Source organism: Oryctolagus cuniculus, chromosome 12, assembly GCF_051225735.1.
Source record: "Oryctolagus cuniculus isolate XC-2025 breed Fujian yellow rabbit chromosome 12, ASM5122573v1, whole genome shotgun sequence".
Classification (NCBI taxonomy): Eukaryota; Metazoa; Chordata; class Mammalia; order Lagomorpha; family Leporidae; genus Oryctolagus; species Oryctolagus cuniculus.
Window position 1 is genome coordinate 82,200,325 of NC_142878.1, and position 25,824 is coordinate 82,226,148.

The 25,824-nt window shown below is 44.4% G+C and overlaps 1 protein-coding gene across 3 annotated transcripts in view; it reads right to left on the reverse strand.

The window, feature by feature from the left end:
• MYO1E (myosin IE) overlaps positions 1-25,824 on the reverse strand; it is a 226,268-nt gene that overhangs the window by 76,658 nt on the left and 123,786 nt on the right. For 2 of the 3 annotated variants that reach the window (XM_008268949.5, XM_089310487.1), the window contains exons 5-10: positions 25,698-25,785; positions 21,589-21,678; positions 16,050-16,181; positions 12,721-12,855; positions 10,460-10,592; positions 3,270-3,466 (exon numbers count right to left, since the gene is read on the reverse strand). In XM_008268949.5, the coding sequence (XP_008267171.2) occupies positions 3,270-3,466; positions 10,460-10,592; positions 12,721-12,855; positions 16,050-16,181; positions 21,589-21,678; positions 25,698-25,785 (775 nt within the window). Of the gene's footprint in view, positions 1-474; positions 612-3,269; positions 3,467-10,459; positions 10,593-12,720; positions 12,856-16,049; positions 16,182-21,588; positions 21,679-25,697; positions 25,786-25,824 lie in introns of those variants that run through there. The other variant, XM_089310488.1, reaches the window with a different exon arrangement.

Consider the following 25,824-nt stretch of genomic DNA (forward strand, 5'->3'; position numbering starts at 1 on the left):
CTGTTCCCAGGAGCTTACAGGGAGGGTGTGGTCTCCAGGCAGTAGTAACAGTCATCATTTAAACACTGGGAGGAAAAGCAGCTTACATGGATTTAACCTTCAGCTTTGCTACGCTTGGCTAAACGCTCTCCTTGTGTTGTTTCACTCCATTATCGTTACAGTTCTCATAATGGCAGTGATACCATTATTGTCCCCATTTTCCAGACGGGCACACCAAGGCTTGCTTATGACTGCATAGAGCAAGGAGCGTACCCTGGGATTAAACTAACATCTGATGCCCAGATCATGTTCTTGATCACTGTGAGAAGCGGCCATGCAAGGCAGGAGAGGTGCAGGGTGGAGAAGGTTAGTGAGGGAGAAAACCCCTAACAAGTGGTGAATACTTGGAGATTGAAGGAACAGAAGTGATTTTCAGGCAAAGGAAACAGAACTCGTGAGCTAATGGGGAATGGCACACAACACTTAGCCCAGTGCCTGGCACGAAGTCCACGTCCAGTAAATGTCGGCTCAAGTTAGCATCACGCACATGGGCACTCATCCACTTTTACCACAAAGAAGTTGAGGGATGACAGGAAGGAAGGAAGGTGGGAAGCCCCGTACTGGAAGGCACCCTGAACAAAGAGACAAGAGCTGTGGGATCCAGCTAGCGCCAGCTCTACCCCACACACCTGCTGAGCGCCCTCAGGCAGATCCACCAATACTCAGGCCCCAGAATCCATTCCACAGTAAAATGAGGGATCTGGACAAGCTACAACCCTGACTCTTGTTTGATACGTCCCTGACCTTCCCAAGCCATCTTACCTTTCAAAGAGCAAACAATCACAAAAAGCACACCCAAAAGCTATTCTTCCTGGCCCATCCCATCTTAGCCACAAGTAACGACACCGTAAGCCCTGTAGGTGTTACTGCCTAGATTCAAAGAGCAAATTCCTTAAGCTCTCTGTGCCTCATCTTACTTATCTGTAAAACAGAGATCATAATAGCCAAGTCATAAGGTTCTTGCAAGAATTAAGCAAGGGGGGCCAGCACTGTGGCACAGCAGGTTAAAGCCCCAGCCTGTGGTGCCGGCATTCCATATGGGTGCCGGTTCTAGTCCTGGCTGTTCCACTTCCAATCCAGCTCTCTGCTATGGCCTGGGAAAGCAGTGGTCCCCTTGGTCCCCTTGGTCCCCTTGACCCATGTAGGAGACCCGGAAGAAGAACCTGGCTCCTGATCTGCCCTGCTCCAGCAATTGCAGCCACTTAGGAAGTGACCCAGTGGATGGAAGACCTCTCTCTCTTTCAAATAAATAAAATATTAAAATAAAAAAGAATTAAGTGAGGTTCCCCCCAATAAAGTACATAGAACAGCATTTGGCACATAGTTAGTGCTATACAATTATACCATGTATTTATATAGTACAATTATTCTCACTGTCAGCTCTACACTGCTCAGTGTAATGGTTTTCAGAATACAGATGTAATATGCACATATAAGATATGCACACATATAAAACACCCACATATGTGCATGTGTGTTTTTGTGGGAATCTGTTTGGCTCTCCATATCTTCAGGGTCTGTATCTATGCAGTCACCTGACCCTGATAGAAAAGATTCAGAAAAAAAATCAGCCCTGAACAGGTATAGGCATGCTTTTCTGGTCATTGTTCTCTAAACATTATAGCATAACAACTACCTATACAAGATTTTCATTGTATTAGGTGTTACAAGTAATCTAGAGATAATTTCAAGTCCGTGAGAGGAGGTATATAAGTTATTTGCCAATATGACATCATTTTAAAAAGAATTATGTATTCCATTTATTTAATGTGAAATGCAGAGAGAAACAGAGTGTGTTCCCCAACTGCTGCTTCACTCCCCAGATGCCCAAAACAGATGAGACAGGCCAAAGCCAGGAGCTGCAAATTCAATCTGAGGTCACCTATGTGGAAGGCAGGGACTTCAGCCATCACCTGCTGCCTTCCACAGTGTGCAGCACAGAAGCTCAAGTCAGGACCAGTGCTGGGATGTGAACCCAGGCATTCCACTATGGGATGCAGGAGTCCCACATGACCCCCACCGTGGCATTTTGTTTAAGGACCTGAGCCTTCTCAGATTTTGACGTCTTAAAGGAGTCCTGGAACCAATCCCCAATAGTACCAACAGAAAATTATATATATATATATATCATTATGCCATAACCAAAAACATCTGTGGAAGTTTACAAGACAAAAAAAAAATCTTTGCTATTCTTCCCCTGGAAAGGTATAATCTAGGAGCAGGCGCTTAGCCTAATGGGTAAGACACCCACACACCACATCAGGCTGCCTGGGTTGGATTCCTGGATCCAGCCACTGATTCTAGTTTCTTGCTAATGCAGACCCTAGGAGACAGTGGTGATGGCGCAAATGAATGGGTTCTTGCTGCTCATATAAGAGACCTGGATTGAATTCCTGGCTCCCAGCTCCAGTTCCAGCCATTACGGGCATCTGAGGAGTAAACCAGCAGATGGGAGCTCTTTTTCACCCTGCCTCTCAAATACATAAGGTAGAGCCTGAAAAGAATATGGGAGAGTGATAATACTCGAGTCCAAGCTTAGGGCATGAGAAACTTGTGACTTCTTGTTTTGCCCTCTGCCTGTCTCTGAGCTAACTCACCCTGAGGAAAGCCAACGGCCATGCTGTGAAGATACTGAAGAAGCCCTAAGGACAGGCTCACGTGGAGGAACTGAGACCTGCTGCAAGCATCATGTGAAGGGTCCGTCTGATGACCACATCCTCCAAACTAGGCCAGCCTGCAGAGGGCTTCAAATCCAGTCAGTGTCTTGACTTCAATCTTGTCCTTGAGTCAGAACCACCAAACTAAACCAATCAAAAATCCCTGACCTGCAGAAACTGAGAAAATAGGTGCTGACTGTTTCAAGCCACTAAATTTGGGTTAATTGGTAGCACAGCAATATATGACAAATACAGTTTTCTCCAACCTTTAGCTCAAAGTCAAGACATGTCCATGGCCATGAACCTCCTCCTCTTTTTCTGGTCTCTAGCCCTGATTTTTACTAAATATTTTGCCTGGAAGAAATTGTTACCATATTAGATTTAGCTGAAGTTTGTCTTGGTGGGCCATTCTAGAGGAATAGGAGGATTCAGTGGTCCCAGAGTAAGAGAATAAAAAGTAGGGGAGTAAGGTTACAGAAAAAAGAACAAAATACGAACTCAAAAACCCTTAGTGGTTTTGGCTCTCCACAGCAAAAATCTGAAGCATCATCAACATCAACCCATGCTACTTACATCTACCAGGAAATCAAAGACCCGGGCGTGCAGTGCCTTGGCAAGGGCATCCCTGGTATAGCAGGCCTGCTCCACGTTGAGGGTCACGTGGATGGACTCGGACTTGCCTCCCCACTTGCTGTCCATTTGTCTGCTCGTTAGCTTTTCTTTCAACCGGTCCTGATTTATTCCCAGTAGGTACGCAGGAAAAGCCAAAACTATAGAACACAGAATAAAACATGTTAAATTTCCAGAGTTGTAACAATTCATTTCAGATACCTGGAGGCACTTGTGTGTGTGTGTTTATATACAGTAGGCACCATCATCAGCACCCAGAATACATTCCAGAGAAGGCTGCTTATCAGTATTCCCACACGATCCATCTAGTTTGTTTTTTCCAATTGTTCTATTAGGTGAGTCAATTCCTAAGATGACTAAGGCTCCCAATAATATAAATCCGTAATCCAAAGAGTGTGGCAAACCAATTGCTCCTACTGAGATCACAGTTAAATACCTTATAAGAGATAGCTCCTCAGGTTCACAGCAAGAGAGCTCAGAAGAAATTCAATCAAGAAACATCTCTTTGGCTTCAAATATTGCTTTCTTTCCTTTTTGGTTCAACAGTTTCACAACATCATTTTCAAAGTGTTTGAAGCCCTTGATAATACTGAGCTAATAATTACAATCAATCACTCATTTTTGTTGGGGTACTTACCACAGTACAGGATTATTAATGAAAGAGAACACACAAAATATGCAAGAAATCTTGAAGACAATTTACACCAGACTAAAACGGTTTAACAAATAAATAACTCTCCTAAAAGGCAAATATGTAAGAGACAGAAAACATATTTCTAGAGAAACTTATAATAGGAAAATACTACACCTTGATTCGGACCAGGCCTACAAGGATGGAGAGGATATACAGGGATGCAGGGAAGAGGATGGGATGTCCAAAGGTGAGGGAGGAATGTGGGGGGCAAATCTGGGACGTGGTCTGGTGCACGGATCAGTGCTGGCTACGGAGGGGAGATTCTGATCCAGAAGGTCCTTGAATGAAATATTTGCACTGGAGACAAGTGAGGGCCCAGATGACCTCAAAAGCAGTGTGTGACAAAGTATTCAACATATAAGGAGCCTTCACTCAGGAGACACTGTCATGTTGGTTATTATGACTGCAAGACAATCCCAGTAGGCATGAAAAGTATGTTTAGAGGGAGGGAGACTATGATCACATTCCAGGACTGGTTCCTTGTATCATGACACACAGCTATCATCCTACCAACATGTAACAGATACCTAACATTGTCTTGGAATAGAAACTCTGATCCTTCCATCGATCAGCAACCTGAAAGAATGTTCAGGTTTTTCCCTTTTTTTGCAAGGAGCTGTACCAAAATTGTCTGATGAAAGGATTTTGTTAAAGACCTTGTTATAATACTCACAAATCACATGCTTCCCAATAAGGGAATAATCTGTTTGAATTTCACAGATGGTGTTAGAATGTAATGGGCTGACATTTCTCAGGGTATACCTTCCAAAGAGATTAAGTCAGTAAATGAATTTTGAAAATGCATGATGTCAGAATAAGGTAATTACCATCTCTATAAAATCCACAAAATGCTTAGACTGGTAGAAGGGCTTCTTTTACAAAGGACATGTGCACAAAATTAAATGCATTGATTTTCCAATGGCCATTTCCTTTACTTTAGATTTAATGGTAACACATGTCTAGGAGTCTGGATGTGTCTTCCTATGAACTAAAAATTTCTTCACACAGAAAAAAAGACAGATGGCGTCCATAAACTGGATTGGACGCGTGAAGGGATATTGTGAAAATCAAGAGACATTAAAACAGTAAATGCATTTGGTACAGCAGTTAAGACGTCACTTGGGATCCCTGCATCTCATATCAGAGTGCCTGGGTTCAAGTCCCATACCTGCTTCCAATTCAAGTTTCTTACTAATGTGTACCCTGGAAGACAGAGGTAAAGGCCCAAGTACTTGGATTCTTGCCACCCATGTGGGAGATCTGGATGGAGTTCCAGGCTCCTGACAACAGCCTAGCGCATCATGGTTATAGAGGGCATTTGGAGAAGGAATCAGTGGATGGGAGATCTTTCTCTGTCTCTGCCTCCCTTTAAAATAAAATAAAAAATTAAAATTAAAATATATCTTCTTTAAAAAGGAGAGAGAGAGACTGACTGGTGCTGTGGTGTAGTAGGTTAAGCCTCCGCCTGCAGCGCCAGCTAATGGCCTGAGAAAGCAGTAGAAGATGGCCCAAATGCTTGGGCCCTCACACCCATGTGAAACCCAGAAGCCCTTGGCTTCAGATTGGCCCAGCTACGGCCATTGTGGACATTGGGGAATGAACCAGCAGATGGAAGACCTCTCTCTCCATCTCTTCCTCTGTCTGTAACTCTGCCTTTCAAATAGATAAATAAATATTTTAAAAAAGGAAACATTTAATTAAAGTAACAAATAAGAAGTCTTCCCTCAGGGGTCACTGTCACGACTGGGGAGGCTATAGCTCACTTGAGGCAATGGACATTATCATCAACGGTTGACAGAGTACCTGCCAGGGTGCCTCTTTGTTCGTGGGAACTGCACTACAGATAAGTCTATAAAATGAATAAGTAGCTGCAACTTGTTTTAAGATTTTTTTTTTTTTTTTTGACAGGCAGAGTGGACAGTGAGAGAGAGAGACAGAGAGAAAGGTCTTCCTTTGCCGTTGGTTCACCCTCCAATGGCCGCCGCGGCCGGCGCACTGCGCTGATCCAATGGCAGGAGCCAGGAGCTAGGTGCTTTTCCTGGTCTCCCATGGGGTGCAGGGCCCAAGCACCTGGGCCATCCTCCACTGCACTCCCTGGCCACAGCAGAGGGCTGGCCTGGAAGAGGGGCAACCGGGACAGAATCCGGCGCCCCGACCGGGACTAGAACCCGGTGTGCCGGCGCCGCAAGGCGGAGGATTAGCCTAGTGAGCCGCGGCGCCGGCCTTGCAACTTGTTTTATAAACATGGATGGGCTTCTCCTATGCCCCTAACCATACTAAAATGGAGACACAAAATATCTGGTCAAAAACGTTTATGCCACTATATTTGTGACCTTAGCAAGATGAAGATGAAAATCCTTGAGACAAAACAGATGGGAGGCACAGACAAGGACACATACTGTACTGCCATTTCTTGTAGCTCTCCTCTAGAAAAGAGCCTGATGGAAGGGCTGCAGGCTCTCAAGAAGGCACAAGATCAGGCCAAGAATCAGAGCTACATGGAAAGCAGTGAAAGATGGCCCAAATGCTTGGGCCCCTGCACCCATGTGGGAGACCAGGAAGAAGCTCCTGGCTCCTGGCTTTGGATTGGCACAGCTCCAGCCGTTGTGGCCTTCTGGGGAGTGAACCAGTGGATGGAAGACCTCTCTCTCTGTCTCTACCTCTCACTGTCTATAACTCTACCTTTCAAATAAATAAATAAATAAAAGAATCAGAGCTACAAGCCCAGGGAGACAGAGAGGGAACACAGCACTTGGTATGGAAACAACCCAAGCGGCAATTTTTAGGTGCCAGCTTTTATGGCTTCGTTTTTCTTCAGTGACTACCTTGATGCTGAGATGATAGGGCTACTTATATTGACTTCCTTCAGGCTGTGAATTTCCATGAAGGCAAGTGTGAAAATGGACGCTGGGAGACGTAGAAGAGAGAGGAAGCACTGATTAATTTAAAAACGCAGATGTAACTCTGGTGAAGTTAATGAGAGTCAGCTAAAACACACAAGGACCTGCTTAAAAAAAAAAAGTAATGTTTTGGCATGTATAAATGATAGATTTCTGCTAATGCAGAAAAGCATAAAGCAAAGTTGGATCTAACTTTTCATTTAAATCTGAAGTGTAGTGGCAGGTGTTTAGCCTAATAGTTCAGACGCCTGCATCTAATATTAGAGCACCTGGATCTGATACCTGCTCTGATTCCTGACTCCAGCTTCCTGCTAATGTGGATCCTGGAAGATAGTAGTGATATCTCAAGCAACAGGGTCTCTGCCACCTACGTGGGAGACCTGGATTGAGTTCCTCTCTCCACCTGCAGGCATCTGGGGACTGAATCAGCCAGTGGTAGAGATCACTCTGTCCATCTCTCTTCTCTGTCAATCAGAAATTTTAAATAAAAAAAGAAACTATAATTAAGGTAAAAGTGATAAACCAAGAGGATATAACAAGGCAAAATTCCATTTTTATAAATGTAAAAGAACTAGCAAGATAACTCCGAGTATGGTTTATCTGTCTTTGGTCTTGGAGACTGTCACCTATACTTTTGTTTCCCATTGTTATTCAAGTATTATTATTATTATTATTTTGCAGAGACAGAGAGAGAGTTATAGACAGTGAGAGAGAGACAGATCTCACTGCACCAATCCGAAGCCAGGAGCCAGGTACTTCCTCCTGGTCTCCCATGCAGGTGCAGGGCCCAAGGACCTGGGCCATCCTCCACTGCCTTCCCGGGCCACGGCAGAGAGCTGGACTGGAAGAGGAGCAAACAGGACAGAATTCAGCGCCCCAACCAGGACTAGAACCCGGAGTGCTGGCGCCGCAGGTGGAGGATTAGCCTAGTGAGCCGCAGCACCAGCCACAAGTATTTTTTTAATTCAAGAAAATTCTTAGGTTAATTTGTTATTTACTACCTTTCCAGCAAAGTTTGTTTTCAGATGTCACCTTACTGCATTCATGCTGACAGGTACGGAAGAGTCTACAGTGAGGTTTGTTTTCTTCTAACTAAGGAAACTCTATTATCTTTATTACTCTTAGGACAAATAACAAAAGTTGTTATTAATGGCTATTTTGCTTCAATAGGCCACTTGTGATGGGAATTTTTTCTATAAAACAATATATTATGGATAACAGCTAGATAAAGTCTGCACTGATTATAAAGGCATGAACTACTACTTCCTTTTATAGATTTATTCCATAAAGACTAATGTGAGCAAGATGACAAGAACTAACCTTATTCATTTCAGTAGTGTTTGCTCAGTAGTGTGGAAGCAGAAGATCAGAAACCATTTCACTGTATCACAACAGATGTTTGGTTAATCTTTGCAAGTGTAGCCCAGCAGTGGATGCTATGCAGCTATAAAAAGGATGAAGCAGGGCTGGCGTTTGTGGCTTAGAGGGTAATGCCACTGACTGCAATGCTGGCATCTTGTAAGGTGCTGATTCGTGTCCTGGCTGCTCCCCTTCTGATCCAGCTCTCTGCTAATGGCCTGGGACAAGCAGCACAAGAAGTCTCAAGTATTTGGGCCCCTACACCCATGTGGAAGACCTAACAGAAGCTCCTGACTTTAGCCTAGCTCAGCCCCGGTCATTCTGGCCATCTGAGGAATGAACCAATGGATGGAAAACCTCTCTCTCTCAATCTCCTCTGTCTCCCTTTCTGTCTCTTTCAAATAAATAAAAAATAAAAAAAATGAGGCTCCTTACAAATTGTCAAATAATTTCTAAGAAAAATGCTAAGTGAAAAGGCAACTATAGAACACTGTGTTAGCTGTTGTTTTCCATGACCATAGCACAGTGGGGAAGAACAGATGTGTGCAGTTGTTCCTTAAAGGGAGCATACCAGAGACTGGAAACCTTGCTTACAACTAGGGAGGGGAATAAGCTGATTGGCAAAGGGGTAGATGAGAGGACTTTGTGTACACACTTGAGCCATGTAAAAGTATAACCAAATTGAAAAAAAAAAAAATTGGCAGAAGAAAATCATTGCGAGGGTTGCAGTTTGCTTTGTTTAGACAAGCATGACATTTTCTGATCTCCATCCCTGTGCTACCTTCAGCTGGGGTCACAGGTAGCTGCCAACCCTGGGCCTTCAATATCTGGTTGAAGGGGGCTACACTAACTCCAGATATCAATGAGCAGCGGAAACACTCCTTGGTGCAAATATCCAGGGAGAAGTGTCTGCTTCACTGTCATGACTTTGTCCTCAAGCATAAGGATGCTGTAAAGGACTTCTACTACCCAAGACGGCAAGAGAAACCTGGTCTGTTTCCACAAAAATTACCACCAAACCAAAATGGTAAATGTTAAAAGCTTAAGTGGTTAATGATCCTACTCAACACATAGGTGCATTGATTAAGTGTCAAGGATGTGTACATACCACCTAGAAACATGGCTGTACATTACCACTGGGTCACACTTCAAGGCTCTGTGGGTGCCTTGCATTTTTATTATTTTCCACTCCCTTCCCTGGCAAACACAATTTGTCTTCTCTTTATCACAGAGACATCAGAAGCTAGGAGAACTTCCCTCTTTTATCAGAAAAGAAAACAGAAACATGAAAAAGAACCTTATTTGGAATGGAAATACCCCAACTGCCTTGTCAGCAATGAGTGGGATACTATTTATTACTAAGCATCTAAATTTATCATCGTTGAAGAATGCTGAGAAAGGAAGAAATGTCTTCCTGGGTGGTTAAAGGATGTGTGGGTTCTGAGAGCAGCCGAGAAAGCCATCTGATGCCCAAGAGGCGGCAGTCATGTGCTATGGCATTTGTGCTAGGTTGTGGGCCCAGGTAACCAATGTCTCTTAGCAGGAAGGACCTTGATTTCCTCCCAAACAGTAAAAACGACTATTCATGTTTTCACGATCTAATGACTAGGATGTGATCATTAAGGTCATCATCAGAAATGTCAACACAGCAATCAATGTCCATTTGTTCCTCTGTTCAGAAACCCAACCTAATCTAACTCACAGGGGCAAACTGAGCCTATGAGCATTCTATATTTACATCAATGTGTGTTGCATGCCCTACAGGACTTGTAGGTGAATACAGGCCATGAAGATCAGGTACAGAAAAGATTTTCATTAAATGGCTATTCTTTTCTATTATTAAGCCATTATTGTAATCTTCCTTAAAGATTATCATCTCATCTCTAAACCTAGATGAGCGATTCTGCAAGATTTCTCTGAGGATAATGTTAAACTGAAATGATTTCATTGATGACCTATGGTGTGGGAGATGCTGGTGGTGAGGAGAGCAGCAGGTGCACATAGGAGCTCTAGTCTCTCCTAAGGCCACTTCGCTCTACCAACAGAGGACACTTAAGAGTTCTCATCTCTTCCTAATAGACCCTATTTGAGGTCTAAACAAAGGAATATGGCTAGCTGCTTCTGATGGGAGCTAACCACCCATTTCCCCCATCCCATGACCACGCGCCAGAGCTACGCACACTCTTCGCTCTCCACCGCGGCGTAGTTGCCAACTTCTTTGAAGCTGATGTTCCCCAGGTGGAGCACTCCGGCCACTATCTGCAACACCAGTGTCTGCTCTTCCGCAAAGATCCCGATCACATTCATCGCGTGCTAGGAGAGCAAAGAGAAAAGTTCCAGATAAGCTGGTCATTGGCTTTACAGGCAGGGAATAAAGAGAACAGAGCATAGGTGGAACTGTATAGTCGTATGTGGCTTAGCCTGCGATAGCAGTGGAAAAGTCCCCATACAGTGTGATCCCTGTAAACGACTCCCACGTGTTCTTATCCGAGTCATGTTGGAAGGGCAGTTCTTTCTTTAAACATAGTGTGCCACCCTCCAGGAATAAAAGTAGGAGGATCCAGGAGGAAAGACACTCATAGAACTGGTGGTTGCCAAGGTTGCCAAGTCTGTCCTTGTTCTTGCTGGGTTCTCGTTGCACTTTCTCCTTCTAAAGGGCATTGCTGTCCCCTTTGCAGCTACTGGAAGTGGACTCAAGAGATCTTTCCTTTCATTGGGAGGGATGAGAAGAGGCTGCACTTTGCAAACAGATCTTGATTAAAAATTTCCAGGAAATGAAATGAAATAAAAGCATCATCTTGAAGTCTAGTGTCTGCAGTAAGCATTTAGCCGAGTGGTTAAGAAGCCACAGCAGAGTGCCTGGGCTCAGTTCCTGGCTCCAGATCCCGACCCAAGCTTCCTGCCAGTGCAGACGCTGGGAGGCAGTGGTGATGGCTAAAGCAGCTGGGGTTTCTGTTACCCATGTGGGAGACCTGTGCTGTGTCGCTGGCTTCTAGATCTGGACCCAGCCCAGTTCAGCTGTTGTGGGCATTTGGGTAGTAAACCAGTGGATGGGAACTGTCTTTCAACTAGGAATTAAAAAAAAATTAAGTATACTTTCTGAGTTCCATTAAATTGAATAGAAACAGTCGAAATGTCTGAACCTGAGGCAGCCCTATCCAAAGAGAAAACCGCACTTTTCTTCCCAGCTCCGTTGAGCCCATGTGGCCTCTTGATGCCACCTATTCTTGGCATCCAGGAAACAGTCGCATCTGAACCTCCCATCTCTTCCACTCACATGAACTCCTCTCAAACAAAATCTCCACTTCTCATTCACTCCTGGCTCCTTCCCCAAATGCCTGCAACAACCAGAGCTGGGCCAGGCTGAAGCTGGAGGCCACGAGCTGAGTCCTAAGACTGAGGGAAGGCCTGGTTTACAGTTGACCCAAAGGCATGGGGTGATGCAGCCTTTTGAGGCTGAATGTCTGACCAGCCTACCCCCAGAAAGTTCTACATGGACTCATTTATGCAGTTATACCAGTACACAACCCCTAAGCACTACATGCAGTTTCACAACTTACACAGTGACTTACATGCAACAGGACTAGCAGAAAAGCATTGTTCCACGGTCTGTCACACTCATATACAGAGGACGCAGAAAAACCCTCACCAACAGATCAGAGCGGTGAGCATGTGGCACAGTGGTTACGATGCCACTTGGGATGCCCACATTGCACAGTGGAGTGCCTGGGTTCAGATCCCAGCTCCACTTTCCACTCCAGCTTCCTGCTGAAGCACATCTGGGGAGACAGCAGGGAATGGCTCAAGCACTTGCATGTCCCTCTCCAACATGGGAGACTTGGATTGAGTTTTTGGCTTCCAGCTGTGATCTGCCCCAGCCCTGGCTGTTGCAGGTATTTAAGGAGCAAATCAGAAGGTGGGAGATCGATCGATCTCTTTCTCTGTCCTCTGCTTTCCAAATAAATTAGAACAACCAAATTGGAAAATAAATGAAGAGGGTAATAAAAAAGATTAAAGATATCCCCAGATTTCTAAAACTCATTTTTTTTTTTATAATTTTCATGTTTTTTATTTGAAAGGCAGAGATACACACAGAGATCTTCCATCTGCTGGTTCACTCCCCAAATGCCTGCAACAATTAGGGCTGGGCCAAGACGAAGCCAGTAACCTGGAACTCCCACCTGGGTCTCCGACATGGGTGTTAGAGATTCAAGTGCTTGAGCCATCATTTGCTGCCTCCAGGGTACCTACATCAGTAGGAAGCTGGAATGGGAAGCAGAGCTGAGACTCAAACCCAGGCACTCCAATATGGAGCGGCACGTTAACTGCTGTGCCAGACACCTGCCCCACACTGTTCTTTGCTGGTTGACCTTCACTGCACGTGGCCACAGGCGGTGCCCAGCCTGGAGCAGACCCTGCCTGGCCCTGCACCAGCACTCACCAGAGTTTCCTGGAACTCCCGCCTGTCATCAATGTCATCAACCTTGTAGGACCCGGATAGGCTCAGGTAGTAATAATAGTCCATGCTGGTGATGCCCAGGCTGTGCTTCTGTTCTGCTGAGGCACCCTCGATGAGCTGGAGCAAAAAGAACACAAGATATATCATGACGGGGACCACAAAGCACCCAAAGTCACCTCACCGTTCCTACCACCACCACTGACGAGCCCACATGACAAGGATTTTCTACCCTCACTTTCCAAACTCAGGGGTGGTCCTTGTCTCCACCATATGTACTATTTGTAGCAACCTCAAGTCATTTCTACCCATTCTGATAGCTAACTTGGAAGAGACCTGCAGAGCTGAGGGTTTTCCCCTACCCAGTGAAGCAACTGGACTCCCACACCTGGGAGGCCTTGGAAGACAAGAAAGCAAAACAGAGGATTATTACTTAGTCCCTGCCTGGCTGGCTTTGTAAAGTGGAGCTGGCTCCCCCGTGCTCATCACTGCAAGGGTCACATTAGGAAACAGCCACAGGCCCCACCCTCTGGAATTCTGAAACTTCCTGCCCAACTGACTGTCCCCGAAGTTTTTGTTCTAGTTCCGATGTCTGGGGAGGACCCTCTCTTAAAGTGTTCCAACGAGGATGTGCTGAGAAATGTTTAACAATCAACTCAAGGAGAGAAAAAAATTGATTGGTGGAGTTTACCAATGGTCTGTAAATATTCAGTCATGGATTTCCAACTCTCAAAGACAGGTCACAGAAGAAGTGGAAGAGATGGGCCCAGCCCACATGACCCAACTGCACCAACCCAGGGCCCTAACCCAGTGCATTAAGAAAACAGAGGGAGCTCCTGTCCACGATTCTCCCCCTTGCAAGTAACAGGGCCTCATCTCGATCGCTGACCTGTCACGTCTCAAGCAACCTTCTCAGTCTCCTCCAAATCTTAGTCTTTTGGACTCACCCAAGCATTTCTCCACCCCCCGCCCCCCATGATCCCCCCAAGAACATTCCTCCACCCTTTTCCGCCTTTTCTCCACTCTGATCACGTTCTCTCTCTCTCCTTGGCATCTTCAAATCCCCTCTAATGCTCTTCCACCTACAAACATGCTGCTCTTTGCTTTCCCTTAGATGCTTTCCATTGATGTTGAACTTCTTTGAGCTACAGATTCTAAGTTCCCACTAGGTTGGCGCCCCCTGAATTCTGGCTTCTCTCTCACAGCTCTGAAGAAACCTCTCTCACGGCTGCTTCCCAGTGGCTAAACCCAGCTGCCCATTCTTGTTCCCCAGGGTCCATCCCTTCCCTCTCTGTGCTCTGACCACTTGATCCTGTTTCTTACCCCCTAGGGCTTCCCCTGACACCCCAAGATCCTGGGTTTCTGCCTTCATCTCTGCCTGCCTCCCTGTGGGCGACACTGGCTTCCTGCTGTTCCCCATGACCTGTGTGGGCAGTTTTCCACTCCATATTCACTGCTACAGGAATCTCACCTATTCCACAGCTCTAACCATTACTTTTAGGGTAGAATCTTGAATCCCTGAGTTTATGGGTTCCCAGCCTCTCCTGACCGGGGGGGACAAGGGACTCCCAGAGGTGGGCAGGCTCGCCATTTACTGAAAGGGGTCCTGGCTTCCAGTATGCACCTCTACTAGTACTCAATAAATAATGGCCTGTGTGTGCAATACATGGAATTATTCATCTGTACACGTGGCTTTTATTAGTGCAATTAAAAGCACAACTGAATTCACAGAGGCTTTTGGTCACTGATGTACTTTTTCAACCAACAGACACCATCTAGGAGAATGATGTGCCGTCACTGAAGATGTCACTGGGATTGAAAAGACTGAATGTGAGCTATGCCAGAGCTCACTTTCCTTCCAATCTAGTGATCTTCAAGCTAAAATCAAACTGCAAAAACAGTGACCAGGCCTTTCTTCCAAGGCAGTCTATTGTGGATTCCTAATATAGAAAAAATTAACAAGTAAATTAAAACAATTTGGTGATGGCATCATTCTGTTTTTTGTAAGTTCAAAAACATTTTAAAAACTTGGTTGATGGATGATTGCTGATTTGAAAGCATCTGGCTCACTGCTTTAGCTCCAGGTCCCCCATGGCTCCTGAGGGTCTTGGTGGAAACATTTTGACTGAGTATTAAAGATCCCAAGTTTAGGGGCAAGCATTTGGCCTAATGGGTAAGACCTCTGCATCTCACATTGGATTGCCTGAGTTCGAATCTTAGCTCCTACTCCTGATTCCAGCTTCCAGCTAATGCAAACCCTGGGAGGTAGCAGGTGATGGCTTAGATCATTGGATCCCTGCCATCCCCTGGGAGACCTGGTTTGTGTTCCCAGCTCATGACTGGTATGGCCCAGCTTGGCCAAACCAGCTTAGTTGTGGAGGTTTGGGGAATGAAATAGTAGATAGGAGCTCTTTGTCTCTCAGATTATAAATAAATAGCTAGGGGGCCGGTGCTGTGGCGTAGCAGGTAAAGCCACTGCCTGCAGTACTGGCATTCCTTCTGAGTGCTATTCAAGTACCAACTGCTCCACTTCCCATCCAGCCCTCTGCAATGGCCTGGGAAAGCAATAGAGGATGGCCCAAGTCTTTGGGCCCCTGCACCTGCATGGGAGACCCAGAGGAAGCTCCTGGCTCCTGGCTTCGGATCGGCGCAGCTCCAGCCATTGTGGCCATGTGGGGAGTGAACCAGTGGATTAAAGACCTCTCTCTAACTCTGCTTTTCAAATAAAATAAATAAATCTTTAAAAAATAGATAGATGGATTAATAGAAAAATAAATAAATATTCCAAATCAATTTCAAATCCTTCCCCAGAGCAGTTTACCGTCTGGAGACATCTTGTCCCTGCAAACTGGCTGGGGCCTGGCTGGCTGATTAGTTTTCGGTTTTCTTCCCGCAAGGGTTGGGCTCTGGTCACCTGCCTCCCCCTGCCCAGCCCCCCTCCTCTCTGTGTCACGGGCCCTGACTGTGCTGCATGTCTCTTTACCATCCGGGCCAAATCGCCCCATGTAAATTCCCTCTTGGCAACAAATCAAACACTCCTACTTTTGTTTTGAAACCACGTCAACACTTTCTTGATTATTTAACTTTCGGGGAATTTTGCCTTATTACTTCAATTAGAACTTACTCGCCTCAAGGGTAGGGACAGTCTCACAATTTCTGTGCACAGCGGCTTGCACATATGTAGCTATAAATCCATAGCAATCAATCAATCAATCAATAAAACCAGACTGTCTAAACCTGAAGGCTGGGAGAAAATTGTTTTTCCGAATGTAGACAAGGAATACAAAGTGGGAAAGAAAAATATAAGGGAAAACCTGGTAAAATATGTGAAAACTCCGCTCTCCAGGATTCCTCATCACCACCCTAGATTTTTCCAGAAGGAAGTTGGAGATTTTTCCACCATCTGGTTCTCCACCTGGACTGAACTGGATTTCAAAGTATTTTCCCTGCAAAAAAAAGTTAGGGATTTCCTTCAATGGTTGGTGAACAAAAACATGATGATCCAAACAGGCTTTGAATACAGTGTATAATTCAAGGAAATTTGTTAATGAAAGACACACTGGGCACTGCTCCTGGTTCTTGTCGACTTCCTCACCTTTTCCTATCACACAATAACTTGGGCTTTTGTCCAATCGCATAATCCTGTACTGAGAGAGAGAATCTACGTTCTAGCTAAATAAGGATATGTTATATTCCCTTCCCATCTTCACCTAGTGGGTGCTGGTCTACCCAATCAGAATGTGTAAAGAAAGGGGCAGTAAAGTCCGACGGCGCCCTTCATCTCACAAGAGGAAACCCTTGTCAGACTCTTTTGGAGGAAATCACTCACTGTGTGAATCCTACATCATAGGATTTTAATACATCCACCCCTGCTTTCAAGAAAAATAGTATGCCTATACATACATATATTTACATATGAAATGAATATGGAAAAATGTTCAAAATTGATAAATCTATGTGTGCTCGTTGAGTTCTTTATAATTTTCTAATACTTCCTTATATATAAGCTTCTTTCTAGTTAGTTACTTGTAGGTCTGGAGATTTTTGTGATTAATGTGGTTAATATTCCCTTTTGATGACTGATAGCTTGGGGCAAAAGAAAATAAAATTCTAGAATTTAGTTGGGGAAGTAGCCAGAATAAGTCAAGATATATTTTCTTCTCACTAGAACTTGGTTTTTCTGCAGACCTCAGAAACACAAGCACCCTCAGAGTACATTTCAACAAAGGAAACAAGTTAGGGAATGGTGTGGTCCAAAGCCAAACTGGAGAGCACACCAGCCTGGCTGTGTTCACATCGAATATTAACAAGTGTCTGCTGACTGAATCTGCCCATCTTGTGGAGGGACTGAGCTGGCCTCGGGTCTAGGACTGGGACCAGGGACTCAGAGCAAGAGAAGGCCTGTGCCTGCCCTGCAGGTGCATGAGGCCACGTGAGCGCATGCTGTGTCAGATGGGCCACACAGATCTAATAGCCTATATTGTAAATGAGGAGTCGTCCTCCTCCCTGCTCCGAAAACAAAAGTGAACACCCAGAAGCACAGAGAATCACCAATTCCCGTGCTCTCGAATGACAGTGGTTCCTGGGGAATCCCGAACAAGAGCCCATACAACTGTGTCCTCCCAACACTGTCTGTCCTTTATTGTCTTTTCCTCTTGCCATGTTCTGGAGGACACAGTTCAGTGCCTGGCTCCTGGCTCCCCATTAGCTGAGGGAAAATGAAAAACACAGGACACCAAACCCAGCAAGGGCAGGTGCTGTAGATTCTTGATTCTGGACAGTCTTCAAAAAATGCTTTGGTACTCCCTACATCAAGTAAACCAAAATTTCTACAGACTAGCAGAGTTTTGGAAAATGTGTGATTTTAGGGGCCGGTGCTGTAGCATAGCAGGTTAAAGCCCTGGCCTGTGGTGCCAGCATCCTATATGGGTATTGGCTCGAGTCTTGGCTGCTCTACTTCTGATCCAGCTCTCTGTTGGTGGCCTGAGAAAGCAGTAGAAGATGGCCCAGGTCCTTGGGCCCCGGTAACCATGTGGAAAATCCAGAAGCAGCTCCTGGCTTGGGATAGGCCCAGCTCCAGTCGTTGCAGCCATTTGGGGAGAGAACCTCTTTAACTCTGCCTTTCAAAAAATAAATCTTTTTTTTTTTTTTAAATGTGATTTTATATGTAGTCAAGGTTGAGGACCACAGCACTAATGCAATAACCTACTTATATACATTCCAAATCATACAAAAGTTGAAACTCTTAAAAGAAAAGTCAAAACATTTAGGATGGCTCTATAGCAACCCACAGGGATAAAGACAGGACATTTTACAGGGGATGAGGGTGTTCCTTGTTGATAATTAAATAGAAAAAAGCTGCAACTCTTTGTAAAGTTTTGTTTTTTAAGCTAGGGCCAGAGCAGATAAGCATTCAATCTATTATGTTTGATATTATGTTATTTCATAATACAGTTTTTCTAACTTAAATTTTTATGCTTCATAATACATAGCCACTTCCTAAAGTGAGATTATCCAGCATCTCACCCTGATACCACTTGCATATTCTCTTACCAAACAGCCACAGAACTATATTTCGAATGCTGATTTACCTACATCTTAATTAGGTTTTACATAATTGACACATTTTAAAACAAAAACAGACCATATTATAAACATTGCTCTAATCAGGTTTAAAAAACTGAACGATTTATTATGGATTTTAAGGATATTTAAAAAATAAGTAAATGAGAAAAACTTTTAAAAGTCTATGAAAATGGAATTAAAATATAAGTTTATTTTGTTGTAAAAAATTCTGAAATCCACATACAGATTTTTTACAATATGCACCTTTCCTTGAATGTTTTGAAGACCCCAAGTATAACAGGGGACAGATACTTCATCCTGATAGTACTAGGTAATGATAGTGAGCATTTTAAATTTTGAAAAATGTTGTCAAATTTCTCTCCTGGGGAATGTGTCGGTCTTTAGCCAATAGACTCTTTTCTGTGTTATCAATCTTAAAGTCTGCTCACCTGAGAGATAGCAAATGGTACACGGTTTGAAGTGTACGTTCTCATTATGGGTGCCACAGGCAATGACTGTGATTCTACATGTATACACACACACATGTGTGTGTGCATCTGAACTGCCCATCCCCACACACTCTCCTGTCTTCCATTAGAGCTGTATGAAGTTTTGTAATCAGAACAGCCATCAATACTCAGTTTTTGTTATTTATAAAAATCAAGTAACATTTCCTCCAGAGATAAAGAACAATTTGTATAAAAAAAGTTAAGGGAAATATTAATTTAATTATTTTCTACTTTCTAAGGGAGGGAAGAGGGCAGATGATAGGTGACTCAAGGGTTAAGTCTGGTCAAATCCATGTCATATGTCAGATGTAGACCGCTAACTGGGGTAAAAAGATCAACTGGAAAATCTGCTTCCATTTTTTCCTATTTCATTACCTAGCAAGTTCTTCAAGATAACTCCACCCAGGCACTAAGCCAAAGAATATGAGAGATGAACAAATGAGTAAACAGTCTGAATAATCCCGGGGATCAAGGAAAGTGAGGCTAAGTTGGACAGACAGAATCCATCAGGAACCCTGACAATTACCACTTGAGAGCACAGCAGTAACTCTCTTGGACACAGAAACTGCCTTCTGGGGTGAACTTTTGGCCTAGTGTTTAAGGCACCAGTTGGGACACACACATCCTGTATCAGAGTGCTGCGCTTGATACCCAGCTTAGGCTACTGACTCCAGCTTCCTGCCCATGTAGATCCAGTGAGGCAACAGTAATGACTCAAGGAGTTGGGTCCCTCTCACCCACGTGGGAGACCTGGAGTTTCTGGCTCTTGGCTTTGGCTCCAGCCAGAGGTCACAGCTGGCATTTGAAGAGCGAAACAGTAGATGAGAATTCTTTATATATATATATATATATATATATATTTATTTATTTATTTATTTATTTATTTTATTTATTTATTTGAAAGAGTTACAAGGAGAAGTAGAGACAGAAAGGTCTTCCATCCACTGATTTACTTCCCAAATAGCTGCAATGGCCAGAGCTGAGCCGATCTGAAGCCAGGAGCCAGGAGCTTCCTCCAGGTCTCCCACATGGGTGCAGGGGCCCAAGGACTTGGGGCGTCCTCTGCTGCTTTCCCAAACACATTAGCAGTGAGCGGGATGAGAAGTGGAACAGTTAGGACCCAAACTGGCGCCCATATCGGATGTACACACTGCAGGTTGGGGCCTTAACCCACTGTGCCAGAGCTGGCCCTTCTATGTATTCCCATTGATATGCCTCTAAATAAATTTTTTTTAAAAGACTTATTTATTTATGCATTATTTGAAAGAGTGACAGAAAGAGAGAGAGAGAGCTTTTATCTACTGGCTCACTCCCAAATGCCCACAATAACCAGGGTTGAGCCAGGCTAAAACCAAAAACTTCATCATGGTCTTCCACATGGGTGGCATGAACCCAAGTACTGGAATATCACCCACTGCCTTCCAGGCCCATTAGCAGGAACCTGGATTGGAGTAGAGCAGCTTGGGACTTGAATCAACTCGAACTGATGCCTAGAAGGCAGGTGTTTAAGTGGTGGCTTAACCTGCTGTTCTACAACAGTTGCTCCCTAAGATAAATTAAAATTAAAAAGCAGCAGGAGGGGGAAAGGGGCATGCTGTGGTGCCCTGGGTTAAGCCACCATCTGCAGCGCCAGCATCCCTTAGGGGCACTGGTTTGAGTCCTGGGTGCACCACTTCCTATCCAGCTCCCTGCTAATGTGTCTGGGAAAGCAGTGGAAGATGCCCCAAGTACAAGGGCCCCTGCACCTCCCATGTGGGAGACCTGGATGAAGATCCTGACTTCAGCTTGGCCCAGCCCTGGCTGTTGTGGCCACTTGGGGAGTGAACCAGTGGATGAAAGATATTTCCCTCTCTCTGTATGACTCTGTCTTTCAAATAAAAATAAAAATCTTAAAAAGGAAACTTCTTTCCAAGGTCATGGATGAAAAAGAAATTGTTATTCTCTGAAATTCCACTTATTTATTTTAAAGTGGCCCAGTGCCAGCCTCACAGATCGCTTCTTACATGCTTTAGTATCAGACGTAATCTGTGGGTGAAATAAGATACCAAGTCTATATAAATTAGGCTACTGGGTAAGCACTTAATTTCTTTTTAAATGTGGCTTTTTTTTTGGTCATGGATAAATTACACCTGCCAGCATTCCAATTCACTCCCCTCCCCCACCCAGGAGACACCCAGATGGAAAAGTCAGAGTGGTCACTCACGACAGTGCGTGTGGTTGATATTTTCATTGCCAAGGAACCCACGTAGCCAGGTTCAGTCACTTCTGGGTATCCTGGTATTATGTAAGTATACACAAAACAAATGCACAGGGCTAGAGGGGTGGGCAGGAGGTCAGCTCACGCTAATGGACAGGGAGCAGGAAGGTTCTGTCCAAGGGGCCCGGGCAGTGCAAGTGTCCGCTTTCTTCAGTGTCCACAGACCAAGCTCTAACAAGTCCAGTCCGTGCAAGTGGCCAGTCATCCCTGGGATCCCATCTACTATGCTCATAGCTTTAGGGGAAAAATCTTTTACACCTTTAATGACTGTCACTTTTCTTAGTAACACAGCTCCAGTGGAGAAAGGTTTGTAAAACAATTTTGTCTGCATTCCTAAGGCTCAGAAATAACTCCAGTGAAAGGTCAAATCGAAGCCACAGCAACTTGACATAGAGAATGAAGACAAGACTAAAAGGAAGGCCTCCTGATACGTGGCAAGCTTGCATTTGCTTTGGGGTGTGACCTCGAGGGAGAGTATCACCCTGTTGGATGGGGCAACGCGCTTGGAAGCGGGGAACTCACAAATCGGCTGGAGTTGTTGTTGCGCACGGTCTTGGCGTTCCCGAAGGCCTCCAGCAGCGGGTTGGACTGCAGGATGATGTCCTTCACGTGCTGTCGAGACAAACAGAGCCGAGGTTAGGCCGCTGCAAACAGCAGCACATAACACGCACCCAGATGTTCCCTAAGGTCTTGGCTTCTGAACACAGTGAGGTGGGAGACCCCAAATCCACATGTACTCTGGGGGGTTCCTTGAGGATTTATTCTTTCACTGAGACAGACTCATGCCTGTTTGTATCAGGTCTTGCCACCCACTTGGCCTGCTGCAAGATCCCCAGGAGCCAGAGAGCCACGAGTAAATCAGGATCTATTAGCATTCCTGGATTGGCTTTCAACCATTACTTCTGGGTGCACTAGAAGTCTCATCAGGAAGCAAAGTGAAAAACAAAAGTGCACATCCTTGCTGTTCTGACCGAAGCTTTTACTGTCACTACCCTTTCCCAACTGCCCCACCTGCCTGTGTCAGCCCTCCTTTCACCTGCTCCACAACAAGAGTTATCAAGGGAAATTAATCAGTTTCTCTTCCCCAAACAGGGTTATGAAATATAATTTTGTGCTTCTCAAACTTTTAATGTGTATAAACTATCTGGGAGTGGGGCTGGCACTGTGGCATAGTAGGCTACGCCTCTGCCTATGTAGCTGGCATCCCATATGGGTGCCAGTTCAAGTCCCAGCTGCTCCACTTCTGATCCAGATCCCTGCTAATGGCATGGGAAAGCAGTGGAGGATGGCCCACGTGCTTGGGCCCTTGCACCTGCATGGGAGACCTGGAAGAAGATCCTGGCTTCGGATCGGCTCATTTGGGAAGTAAACCAGTGGATGGAAGACCTTTCTCTCTCCTTCTCTGTTACTCCACTTCTCAAATAAATAAAATCTTAGTTTTTTGTAAAAAAAAAAAAAATCTGGGGAACTAGTTACAATGTAGATGTAAAATCAGTAGCTCTAACATGAGGCCCAAGAAGTTGCATCTCCAACCAGCTCCAGCAAGGGTCAACAATGCATTGTGAGGAACACTCCTGGCCTACTGCTAGAGGGGGAGAATTTGATTTTTTAAACACACCAGTTCTCTGCCAGGCTGAAAAGTGTGCAAAATACACCAGGACAGGAGACAGCTCAGCAGATAGGATTTGGTGCCGGAGAGGTCTTTCAACAAGTGAGTCATTCCTTGTACTTCTAATTATTCACATGCTATGGTTCAACATGTTCCAGAAATAACAAGTCTTCTGGCTTGCGCTCTTTAGCTACTGACTAATTCCAAGCCAAGAGCTCAGCATCACTGGACTCATAGGAAAACAGGAAGAGAAAAGTCAACATTAACCGTCCACAGTCTGGCCACTAGGTCATAGGCGATAGCAAACAGGACCAAATTAAGGCACTAACTACTAATTGACCATAGAGGAGTGAAGTATTCCTTTGGCACTCCCCCGAACATTCAGAAGGGGAACTGCTGTAAGAAATGAGAACTGGCATTCCATCCCAACTGGGAAACGGTCATTAGTAATGGCACCGAGGGAAATTTCGGGGTGATCCCTCCAGGGAATCAGTTTCAAAGCCTAGAAACCTATTGCCAAGCTGCCCGCTGTCCTTGAAAAACTCAAGGATTTAAATAAACTTTACTTTTCTTTGTAAAATTAATTCCGAGTTTGTGGATCTTCATGAATCCTTTCTATTTCTTGTCTGCTGCTGGCCTGATGTGCCTGTACCACTTAGGACCAATCAGCTTCTCATAGAGAAAAAAGGAGAGGCCTGGGGCTGGTTCTGTGGCATAGTGGGTAAAGCCACCGCCTGTAGTGCCAGCTTCCCATAAAGGCGCTGGTCCATGTTCAGGCTTTTCTACTTCTAATCTAGCTCTCTGTTATGGCCTGGGAAAGCAGTGGAAGAAAGCCCAAGTCCTTGGGCTCTTTCACCCGAGTGGTGTCCATATTGGACAGGGAGTGCATCCCTAGAACCCAGGTTGGTATGGTTCAGTCCACTTGCTTTTTTCCATCTCTGTGATTGTACCCTCTTCTTAGATGGCTGACATGGAGACAGAAGTCCAGGATGCTGTTTTGTAAGTGGGCTGCCCTTTCACCATTATTTCTTTCTCTTCCCTGAGATGCTCACCGTGTGTCCCAATGTTCCGTTGGACATCACTGATAGTTGATAGATGGATACAGGCATAAAACTCTGTTTAAAACTCTATGATTAGAGAAGGGAAGAGATACAAGGAGAGCCTCTCCCCCCTTTCTTTAAGATTTATTTATTTATTTGAAAGGCAGAGTTACAGAGAGGCAGAGAGAACGAGAGGTCTTCTATCCGCTGGTTCACTCCCCAAATGGCCACAACGGCCAGAGCTGGACCATCATCTGTGCTTTCCAGGTGCATTGACAGGGAGCTAGATTGAAAGTGGAGGTAGGACTAAAACCGGCACATCCAAGGCATGGTTTAATCCACTGCACCACAAGGCCCATTCCCCAAAATATATATTTTAAGAATTATTATTTGTTTGTTTTTCCTTTTTTAAACTGTGGCTACTAGAAAATTTATATGCATGGCCTTCATCATCTTTCTACTGGACAGAGTTATTGTACTCTACATAAGGAATTCTGGACTCTGCCTTGGTGACTCAGCCATGATGATAGAACCCTATTTGATTAGCAGGGATGGCCACAGTGAAGAGAATTTTAATGTGCATTTTGAAAATCTACAACTGACTATGGCAATCATACTGCTTATTAGATGAACTCTACCATGGAAAATGAATTCCAATGTTGAAAAAAGTCACTAGCAGCATGTACAGGATGCATGCTGTGAGCTTGGATGGCACTCTGTGGACCTTATTCCACCATCACCATGACCCATCACACTGTAGGGAGGAGTTTGCCTATTTCCATCAATGTTCCTTCTGCTACTGCAATGAGGGAAACCAAGAACGGATCAAGTTGTGACTACCCGGTTCATCACACTGTCCTCCTAAATCTTCCTTCTCTGCCCATCTTACACATTCACTCCCCTTTCTTCTCACTGCTCATGTCTTCTTTGTTGAGTCTTCTCCCTCTCCTAGGGTTTCCCCTTTAATATCTACTCTTTCCATTTTTCTCTCTTTTCCTTGAAAATTTTATGTTTCTTAAATTAGCAATTATCAACACAGTTCAAAACATGCAAGTTTCTATAGGATGTATAGGAAACATACCCTTTCCCCAGACTCCCAGCTCCCCTCATTGAAGACAATTATTGTACCAGTTTTTCATGTCTACATCCTTATCCGCATTTCCTTATAAATTACTATACATAAGCTTGGGAACATTAATTTTTTTTTTTGTAATTGACATTATCATTCAGATTATTCTATATCTGCACATAGAGGTTTGATGATATTCCATTAGGATGAACCATCAACTTCTTTTTCACCAGTTGTCTACTGATGAGCCCTTAATAAGTTGTTTCTACTCTTTTGTGTTACCAAAAATGTCATGTAACTTTACGGAAGCATCATTTTGCAGACATTCTAGCCCATGTAAAGGAAAAATTCTCTCAAGCAGAATTGTTGAGTCAAAGGGTATATATGCATAAATCTGACAGCTTTTATTTTTTGCTGAAATGTATTCCAAGAAAGTATGCTACCTCATGGTCTTCCCAGCAATGGATGAGATTTCCTATGTCCTCACACTGTTATCAACAGTCTTTAAAACACTACCAGATTCCTGCCCATCTTACAGATAAAAACAGGTTCTCTGGAATTAGTTTTAATTTTCATTTCTCTTATTATCATGACAGTGAGCATATTTTCATGTTGGATGAGTCATTTGTATTTCCTTTTCCAGGAGCTGTTTTTCATGTCTCTAGTTTGTTTTCGTTTTGGACCATTTGCCTTTTATTGATATACAGGAGCTCATTACATATTAGGCATCAATTCAAAATATGCAGTGTCATTGCAAATGTCAAAAATATGCAGTGTCTTTGCAAATGTCAAGCTTCTTGGTTGTATGGAACCAACATGTTTTCTGTGGAAGTAAAACACTTTCCTGGACAGCAAATGGAGCCTTTCACAAGACCTTGCACAAGGTCTGCAAGCCAGGCCGTTGTCAGCTCACCTGGACTTTGGGGCCTCCTCCTGACACTCTGGAGACGTAGCTCATGATGTATTTAGCAGCCACCGTCTTCCCAGCTCCACTTTCACCACTGAGGAGACAAAGACAAAAATGGCCTCCCATGAGGTGG